This window comes from Aquarana catesbeiana, linkage group LG04, assembly GCF_042186555.1.
Source record: "Aquarana catesbeiana isolate 2022-GZ linkage group LG04, ASM4218655v1, whole genome shotgun sequence".
In the NCBI taxonomy this organism is placed as follows: Eukaryota; Metazoa; Chordata; class Amphibia; order Anura; family Ranidae; genus Aquarana; species Aquarana catesbeiana.
The window spans coordinates 404,219,064-404,229,581 of record NC_133327.1 but is presented as its reverse complement, the minus strand read 5'-3'; the positions used below and the strand labels follow the sequence as shown (position 1 = coordinate 404,229,581).

At 42.8% G+C, this 10,518-nt stretch overlaps 1 protein-coding gene across 16 annotated transcripts in view; it reads left to right on the top strand.

Annotated features, from left to right (window-relative positions):
• The first annotated feature begins 259 nt into the window (after positions 1–259).
• PTPRK (protein tyrosine phosphatase receptor type K) overlaps positions 260–10,518 on the top strand; it is a 674,681-nt gene continuing 664,422 nt past the window's right edge. For 9 of the 16 annotated variants that reach the window (XM_073627244.1, XM_073627242.1, XM_073627240.1 and 6 more), the window contains exon 1: positions 261–562. In XM_073627244.1, coding sequence (XP_073483345.1) covers positions 481–562 — 82 coding nt within the window. In that variant the 5' untranslated portion in view covers positions 261–480. Of the gene's footprint in view, positions 563–10,518 lie in introns of all 16 variants that reach the window. The other 7 variants (XM_073627229.1, XM_073627239.1, XM_073627238.1 and 4 more) reach the window with 2 other exon arrangements.

Genomic DNA, 10,518 nt, shown 5'->3' with positions numbered 1-10,518 from the left:
TATCGGATGTACAAAGAATAGGACGGTGCTAGTCGTGTGCTGACTCCTTCCAGTCTATCCCCCAGGCTGTGCTCTCTATCACACCTCCTATCTCCTCCATCCATCTCCGCACACTCCGCACCCCGAGCCGCCCGCCCGCGGCCGCACACCTTGCCCTGTAGTTCCCGGACAGCTTCCAGTAGGGGGCGCGGTGCCGGTGTCCCCTGGGATTACACATTCCCGAGCGGGCTTAGTTTGTTGTAGCCGGGTGACGTCACGGCCGCCTCCTCCCCCTCCTCCTCTTCCCCCAGCCGAGCCCCTGAAAGTAAGTCCGGAGTGTGGAGTGCGGGGAGCCGCCGAGCATGGAGTGCGGAGAGCCTGCTACAGCCCGGAGCGCCGTGCTTCTCCTCTGATCTGCTGGGACTACTGGACGACCGTCACTGGGGATTGTGCTGCCTCTGCTTCATTGGATCTGCTGTACCTGGGAAAGTTGGAGGAAACATGGATGGCGGGTGTGTGCTGCTTCTCCCGCTCCTCTGCTTCTCCGTCTGGGCATCGGGGCTCCGCGGGCAACTGTCTGCAGGTGAGTGATGGACTGAACACCTTCCTAACCTGGCTCATCACCTGTGGGGGAACTTTCCAGGGGTGCCTGACCTCCTACCCCCTCTACATACCTCAGTCCAGGTGTCCTATTATCCCTCACCCTTCTACATGGACATGGTGACCACCACACCTTATTGGGGTGCTACCTGCTTTACTTTACATATTGGGGTGCCGGCTGATTTCCTTGCAGCATGGAGAATTGAAACTACATGCAAACCCGATCGTTGAAATCTCAATAGAAGATTTAACCTGTTCATGTCATTTCACAAGTTGTTTTCTTTTTTTTTAAATTTTTTTTTATCTGTAGCTCTCATTAAAATAATACCTGCCACCAAGGTTCTTATTCAGACACATTGTAGCCCAAGGTGACCACTGTCTCCCAGATGTGCTCCTATGTTGTCACTTTATCACAGGAGCCCTGGTTGGAGATTATAGGCTCCTAGGTTGTTGGGTGTGTTTTTTTTTTTTTTTTTTTTTTTTTCCAAGGTTCCCAAAGTAGAAGCAATAGGTTCCTAATTTTGTCACCTCATTACAGGTTCCTTAAATAGAAACTATAGGGTCCTACTTTGTCACCTTACCACAGGTGTCCCAAATACAGACTATAGAGTCCTACATTATCACGTTATTCCAGGTTCCCAGAATAGAGCAGATCTTACTTTGTCACCTTTTATAAAAGGTTCCCCAAATAGAGACTATATGGGTCCTGCTTTGTCACCTTTTATGAAAGGTTCCCCAAATAGACTATGGATCCTACTTTGTCACCTTTTATGAAAGGTTCCCCAAATAGAGACTATATGAGTCCTACTTTGTCATGTTAAACCAGGTTCCCACAATAGAGACTATAGGATCCTACTTTGTCACCTTACCACATGTTTCCCGAATGTACACTATATGCTCCCACATTGTCTATATGGGTGCCCCAAATAGAGATTAGGGTCCTACATTGGCATCTGGGATAGAGACGGTAGGCATCTATGTTGTCAATGTATCACATCACATGCACCCCGTATAGAAACTGTGTGCTCTTACAATGGCACCCTGTAACGAGACTATAGGCTTTTTTGTCACTTTATTACATATGCCTCAGGTACTTTAGGCTCCTATTTTCGGCAGCCTGAAAAGAAACTGTAGGTTCCTATGTTGTCCCCTTATCAAAGGTGCCCCAGATTGGGACTGTAGGCTCCTGTTTTGTTATTTTATCACATGTGCTCCAGATAGTCTGTAGGCTAGTGTGTTGTCCACTTTTTAAAGGCACCTCGGATAGAAATTATAGTCTCCTATGTTGTCACCTTTATCAAAGGAAGCCCAGATAGAGAGTATAGTCTCTTATGTTGTCCCCTTCAAAAAGGCACCTCAGAGAGTATAGTCTCCTATGTTGTCCCCTTCAAAAAGGCACCTCAGAGAGTATAGTCTCCTATGTTGTCCCCTTAAAAAAGGCACCTCAGAGAGTATAGTCTCCTATGTTGTCCCCTTAAAAAAGGCACCTCAGAGAGTATAGTCTCCTATGTTGTCACCTTAGAGACTTTAGGCTTGGTTAACCCTTAGACTGTCATTTTCAAATTTCATTGGACTCCAATTATTTATTTTTTGTTGAAAATGACAATACTTCTGATGTGTTGACCTTGTGACCTGATCTCTGTAAGTGGATACATTGCGTAATGTTGCATTTATGAGTATTCGGAAAGCCATTGCAGAGCAATGATGTGCAGCTGAGTGAAGTAGATGAAAGCGCTTGGAGGAGAGATCAGTAGCACTGAGATGAGAAAAGGTGCCAGTAGTATTCTCAGTTTGTTATGTAAAGGTGAAAACCATATAGTCAGTTGTTTATGATTCACAGTATAAACATAATAGCACACAGTTGGGGATTAGATCTCCTGTAAAGCCAGTATGAAAGTCTGGTTGAGTTGAACTCTTGCCCGTATATGACACAATTAGATTTTGTTGGCTCGGACAGTTCCTGGTGATAGGTTGTTTTCTGGTCCTCTCCAGGTTGTTTTGAATGGTGTCCCTTGCAGAGGTTGAGGAAGAGGGGAAGGATTTTGGTCCCCCTCCCCCAATGAAAGGATCAGTTTACACAGGATAGAACTCTCAGCCTGCATACTTGTGGCTGTCTCGGCTCCCCTTCTACCTGTTGCAGTCTTGTGGTTTGGGCTCGCATTCCTGCCTCCATTACCATCAGCACCCAGCATTGTTTGCACCTCTTGGTGCTATCTATTTAGCAGACTTGCTAACTTCAGCCAGTTCTAGCTCCTAGGTAACTTCCTATGAACTCTGTTAGACTCTTGCCTGTGTCCCCCCCCTCCAGGTCGTAATAAAGTGATTTTTAACATTTTTACGTTCAATACCTTACGCTGACTTGAAATAAGCCCTAGATATTGCTGGGAGTTCATAGCTAGCTTAGTCGGTGAGTTAGCAGTTTTAGAATAATTACCTCGCTGCGAAAAATTCCCCTGTAGTGATCAAAACGTATAAAAAAAAAAAAAACCCGTAATGCTCAGCTGAAAAAAAAAAAAAAAAAAGACCCGTGGCTTGTTGAAGCCTTCGATTAGCAGGGAGCGGAGATCTTCCTTGAAGCACTGCCTTGGTTGTGTGAAGGGATGCTGGCGGTTTGTGTGCTCATACTGCCTCCATGCAGAGAATGTTCTAAGCTGATAGAACAAAGGATTATGGCAATTTCTGGGACTGTAGCGCAGGTACGGAGATGAAAATACGGCAGGTAGCTTAAGGCATTACTGTTGAGTTGCTTAAGAAAAAAATAAAAATAATTGTCGAACACACTGTGTACCAAATTGTCCATTATCTCTGTTATCTGGGATTTTTTTTTTATTTTTCCTCTCCATTTATTTCTGGCTGCTGCTGCTGCTGCAATGTGGTGTTACTAATGAATCCACTTGGTTATTGTTTGAAAACTGACATCTTTGATTATTACCGGAGTCACTCGTATCCAAAATGAATGGGCTGTATTAGGTTGCCACTCGGCATTGTTAAACGATGGCGCTTTCATGTCCCTCGGCTCTTCTGTTATGATAACTACTTAGATCCTATGGAACTTGGCTTCAGCTGCTTGCCATTATTTAATTAGTGCATCTTAACGTCATACGGCTCTTTTACTCATTTAGTATGAACTCTACAAACCTAGAAAAAATGTTATCTTGTCCCATCTCTCAACTCTGGCTTCTTTATTTGTGTTCAGTTTAAAAAAAAAAAAAAAAAATTAGATTTCATTGCTTTGTTTTGTAACTCTATGTAAAAATAATGTGGGTTTTAGAAATGTAGAAGGGATCTGTGATATCCCAGAAGATTACATCTTTTATAACCAAAAAATATATGTAACGTATAAGACATTTCTTTTTATTCATTTTTGTCTGATAAATATACAGTTGAAAGCATTTTTTAGAATAATAATATCTGTTTGACTAATGCAAAAAAAAAATATATATTTTTCATCCAACCAGAAATCCTTGTAAGTTGGTTCTGAGCATTGTTCCCTGCTACCTCTGTGGACTACAACCCCCCCCCCCCCCCCATTATGGAGAAGAGAAGGTGGAATTGAGTTGTTTGAGTTTAGAATGTATGTCATCTTAGGTCAGGAAGTGTGTTAACGGCAGTATTGTCAGGTTGAAATAAAGGCTTTTATTATTTAAATGTAGCTTTTATTTATTTTGGTCCATGGTGGTGCAAAAACCTAAAAAGAAAAAAAAAAATTAAGTGAAGAAAAAAATGTGCATGTGAAACGCACACTGAAAAGTACAATTAAGGGTGTGCTTTAGTCCACCCCCTGAAGGGGTAGGACCTCTACCCTGATCCTGACGGGGACAAAGGGTTTTCATGGTCTGCCTAGCCAGAAGGCCTGTTAGACCTCGTTCTTCTAGATCAGCCAAAGCTGACCATTGAATACTTGGTCGAGGGGCTCTCCCTAAGAGAGTTCACCCCCCCCCCCCCCGAGGGCCACACATCCTCTCCTGTAGATGTCAGGGCAAGCCCAAGGACACTCGCCCTTCATCCTGTGAGAAAACGCACACGAAAGTGAGACAAACTGTGGGAGAAAAATAAATTAAATAAGTGACCATGCAATGGTGCACTGGCCAGGCCCATCTAATGATGGGTAAGCTGCAATACCATCATATTTTGCTTGGTTTATCCTAAGGCTCCATTCACACCTGGCCGTTTTGGGATTGCGTCAAACTCGTGATTTTGCACGCGATCTCAAAACTTACTACAGTCACAAAATGCATGTTCAGGTGCCATTATTTTGCATGGCACCAAAACGCAGTGAGGTTTTGCAGTGATTTATTGCGGCTCATGAAGCTTGTCGCCCAAAAAGAATCTCCTATTTGGGTGACTAGCTGCACACAATGCTATTGCCACGCGACAATCGTGGTAAAATTGCACAGCGTTTTAGATGCCATTAAAAATTAATTATATCTGAACCTGCGTTTTGACATTGAGTCTGCGGAGACGCCAAAACGCTCAGGTGTGAATGGAGCCCTAGGCTAAACCAAACAAAAAGTGATGGTATTGCACCTTACCTATGCTGGCTTTGCTACCTGAAGCTGGCTATACCTGGATCAAAATTCTGCCAGCAGCAGAGACCAGATGAATTTCAATCCATGTGTGGTTGAACAGAAGTTGATCTACCATTTGACTTCTGTTCAGCCACCCTGTTGGTATATTCTCGTTCGATCAGTGCTACAGGTAATAGGCTGCAGAGCTGGTCTGTGTAATCTAAAGGCAAAAAAGTCTCCACACCTCATCAATGGATGGGGGAATCAGATAAGTTTGTTTGTTTTTTTTTTTTTTTTTTTTCATTCAAGTGGCTGGTTCAGCATAGAGATTTTTTATTATATTTTAAAGTCTAAATTGATTTTCTTTTTGATCTGCACGAGGATCAGTACTGTAGCTTTCAGCAATAGAAAGCACTATAAATTAAGTTGGGGGGATGAATGAAAGGTCACCCTCCTTCATTTATAAAACACTTTTTATTGCTGGAAGCTGTAGTACAGCTTCTATGAATGGAGGGAGGCAGAAAGGGCAGGCATAGTTGGATAAGTGCCAATGACAGGTCCAGTGGCTGTATTAACCCCTGAAAACATTACTGCTATTTGTGGGGAGTTAGAGAACAGAAGATTTCAACTAGGACAGCCAGTAGCGGGACACTTCTTGTATGAAATGTTAAATACTGTCCCTTGTGCTGGTTTAAGATGTCCAAATAGTGTCAAGGATCACCTTTTTTATATGTTGAGTGTTTCTTGATGAGTCTTCTGTTCTATCGTTTGATGTCATCTCTTGTGCGATTCTTCTCTTTACCTATATAGATGATCAATTTTCTGAATGCTCCGAGAACCCTTCTGTGCTTATGGTGAAAACTGATTACCTGATACAAGGCTGTCTAGAGAGGGATGAGAAGTGTAGTATTGACGTCCCTCTAAGTTCTACGGCTTTATTGAGTTCTCCAGCTTTGAGAAGTGTTGCCGGTTAATTGAAACTTTGAGCAGTGTCATCGCTGGGTTTCACAAATTGCCAAGAACAGCTGCTATTACACAGGCTGGGGTGTAAAATTTAAATTGCAAAGCCAATGATTTTATTTTTCAAATCCTTACACACATCGTGCTGAATTTCAGCTTCCTCTTTATATTATGATAGCTCAGGCATCCTCATTTCTGTTGTGATGGGAGCTTAATTGAAGTGGCTGGTCCATCTTTATGTATTTATTTTATTCAACTTTTTTTTTTTTTGTTTTTTTTTTTTTTGTTTTGTAAGGATTTCTTATGCAAAACCTACTGGGGCATTAGACACAGCAACAGCAGTAAATCAGCTGAAAAGTGTAGAATATGACTTCTGGGAAGGTATACAAATGTATTCATGCTTGAAAGTCACTTGAACATATTCCAAATATAATATGTGGGCTGTGTAGATAGTAAAGGGTTTTTTTAGGTTCAGTCTTTTGTTTATGTTATTATTATGTGGGAGTTTAACATACCAGACTGTGAATGTTTTTACTTTACTAGATACCAAAGGAAAGGGTGTCTGCTTTAGGGAATGCCCTCCTCCCACTCACATTAAGGTTTAACATGTACAGCAATGTAACTTGATCGCTCAGGAGGTAACTGTTTACATTTCTTGTGCTTACTTTGATTTTTAATTATTTAAAATTGCAGTGTGTTTTCTTTTTTTTCTTTATTTTTTATGGGGCTGGGTTTAAGGCTACCATGAGTCACAAATTGGTATTCCTTGTCTATGCAAACTCCCCCCCCCATCATCATTTCTAAGGCCTGATTCACACCTATGCATTTTTAGTGCTTTTTGCATTTTGCAGATTTGCACTACAGAACATGTTCCATAGGAAACCATGTTATATTGACTGTAGTGCAAATATGCAAAAAGCACTAAAAATGCATAGGTGTGAATCCAGCCTAATGGCAGACTAATTCCTGTCCTCCCTTTAGTGGTATTATTTATTTATTTCAGGTACTTATATAGCGCCGTCAATTTACGCAGAGCTTTACATATACATTGTACATTCACATCAGTCCCTACCCTCAAGGAGCTTACAATCTAAGCTCCCTAACTCACATTCATACATACTAGGGACAATTTAGACAGGATCCAATTAACCTACCAGCTTGTCTTTGGAGTGTGGGAGGAAACCGGAGTACCCAGAGGAAACCCACACAGGCACAGGGAGAACATGTAAACTCCATGCAGGTAGTGTCATGGTTGGGATTCGAACCAGCGACCCTTCTTACTGCTAGGTTAAAGTGCTACCCACTACACCACTGTGTCGCCCATTGAACCCAAAAACATTTAGCGTACCAATTCTTAGATGTGATCAGGGCTGCTGTTAGAAATCATAGGGCCCAGTACAGCCTTGCTGGACCATGGGATTTGGAACTGTCTAATCACATGACAAATCACACTGGTGTGAACGAGGGCGTAGGCTCCATTCACACTAACGCGTTTTTTGATGCATTTTGCAGAAATGCATGGGAATTTTTTAACGTGGGTTCCTATGGAACATGTTCACATCAATGCATTTTTGTACCGCTGCGTTTTTGGAAAGGGTCAGGGACTTTTTTCATGCAAAATGCAGCGTTTTGCATGTAATAGAATTCAATGGACCAGCATCAAAAACGCAAGTACAGCGTTTTTGCTGCGTTTTGGACGTGTTTTGCATTTTTTTTTTCTTCCATAAAGCTCCGATCAAAAACACAAGGGTTTTTTTTTTTTTTTTTTTACTGCCTCTAAATGCTGAGCTCAAAATATCTCTAATCATCCTAATGTGCATGGACACATAAGAGAACATTGAGCTGCTTCTACAGGCAAAACACAAATTTTTTTGCAGGAATTATTTTTTTTTTTTTGTTACGCCAGTGTGCATGGACCCTTTAATATAAGCTATTAATATTATTGTCAGTTAATCGAGCTCAATAATGTGCGCATAATTGACCTTTGAAACCAGGTGGTTAGAATGTTTTGTGCATGGCCCTGCTTGAAGTAGGCCAGACACGGGGTAAATTTAAGCCAGTTGCAGTGGAATTCATGCATAGCTCATTATCTGCCTCCATGTGACTGTATGTGTCATCGGATGCGGAAAAAAAAGCATTTTTCCCCCAGATCTTGTGAGATTTTGTGATACCTTTCTGTGTGCATACTGGTGTTGTAGCCTTCCCAGGGGGCTTTTGAGGCCCCAGTTGGTGCATCAATTAACCACAAAGTGGGAAACAATTGTATGTAACTGAATACATTTGGAAATTGACTTGCAGATGTTTTAGGAGGTGCATGCACCAGAGATTTGTTTGCATGGTGGGGGAGGGTGGGCAGGTCTGCTTTAAAGTGGGGTTCCACCCAAAAAACAAAAATGCATGAAAAAAAAACCCAAAATTTGGATATATATATATATATATATATATATATATATATATATATATATATATATATATATATATATATATATATATATATATATTTATATATATATATTTTAAACTTGCCTCTAAATGCCTGTTGCTAGGGGGTCCCTCATAGTCTGCCCCTTCCAGTGCCTGGGCTGGTGACATCACTTCCCCCTCGGCACAGGAAGGGCTCAGCTCTGCTCCCTCCCTCCTGTCAATCATCTGGGACCCATTACAGGTCCCAGGTGACTGAGCGGCCAATCACGGCACGCGGCGCCGCTCGTGCATGCGCAGTGGGTGCCAGGCTGTGAAGCCACAGCCCGGCGCCCACAGTTGCAATGCCGGCGCCGCTGAACGGAGGGGGAGATGAGCGGGGCTTCGATCCCCCGCATCGCTGGACCCTGGGACAGGTAAGTGTCCAATTAAAAGTCAGCAGCTGCAGTATTTGTAGCTGCTGACTTTTAATTTTTTTTTTTTTTTTTTTACTGGACCCCCTGGGTGGAACTCCTCTTTAAGTGGACCCTCATGGCTCACCCTCCTCATCAGAAAGTTAGTCTGGCCATATGCTGTTCGAACCGGCTGAGATTTGAACCACTAAAGGGGCAGGCTGAATGTACCAAGTTAATCAAACAATCAACTTGGGTACAATTACCCTGCCATTATCGCAAGCGGCTGCAATAGCTGTTAGAGATAATCACTATCTTCTCCCGGCAGGGACTGCTAAAATTCAGACAGAAGACAAACAGGATATAGTCAAAGACTATGGGTTTGAAACAAGAGTTGGTCAGATTTTGGACAGGATTCTGGACATGAACCTGGAGATGGTCAGAAACTGGGGACGTGCTGCTTGAGACTGTGTACATACTGAGTTGGAAACTGGGGACGTGCTTCAGAAGACAGTCATAGAATGGTAGACCTAATATGTCAGGCTGATACAAATCACTACTATAACAGGGCACAAGGGAAACACAGATTGGTGTCTCCATTGCCCTGAGGGTCATACAAAAGGTGCCAAAGGTCTGCAGGTTTACAGATACAGTTTAGTTAAAACCATACCAATAATTTAAGCTTGAATTGCATGGGTGACTAAAAGAGGCCCTGGACAGATGGGTTTGTCCCTTGTTAACTTCAGGGCCAAAGTAATAAACCAAGCTCAAAGGCTCAGTTCACATGTGTGTGGGAGGAGGGTTACTGTGGATTGACTGTAGAATGTTTTGTTTGACTTTCTGGTTGCGTGTCTATTTGTGAGCTGCCCCTTCGGGAATGCATGTTGACAGCTGCCTGGACGACACTCTGAAGCCTGCCTCAACATTTATTGGGAGTTTCCATACATGTGTTTTTTTTTTTTTTTTTTTTTCCCACCAATGCCTGGCTGGAAAAATTCCCTTTTTTACTTCATGTAATTTAGATGCAACAAGAGGAGAGAGAGAATCTCTTGAAAATTAAGAAGGTCAGCTCTCAGACTGTTCTCACCAGTGTCCCCGTTATAGGATTTTCTCTCTGTTCCTGTTCTAGTGACAACTTTAAATTTTTAGATTTGTCTTCACTTTTATTCCTGGTAATAATGTTTACCAGGTTCAATATGAAGGGTAACTCTCTCTCTACCGAGGTCACATATGGCAATAAAAGTTTGACGGGGTTCTAATGCCTCCCCACTGTATCCAAAACTAAAGTTGTCATTAGATACACTTTAAAGCGGAATTCCACCCAAAAATGGAACTTCCGATTTAAGTGATGGTGACCCCCTGACATGCCACATTTGGCATGTCATTTTTTTGGGGGGGGGGGGGCAGATACCCTCCTTTTTTAAAGGCACCCAGCTCCCACTTACTCCTGGGGCTCCACGGTGCTGGAAGAAAATTCACCTCTCTCCACCCCCCCCCCCCCCCCTTGCAATCTTCTGGGACACGTCACAGGTCCCAGAAGATTGCCCGGCTGTAAAGGCGCCCACAGTTACAATGCCAGCGCTGCAGAAAGGAGGCGGAGAGGAGCAGGGCTTTGTTCGCTCCCATCGCTGGACCGTGGGACAGGCGAGTGTCTGATT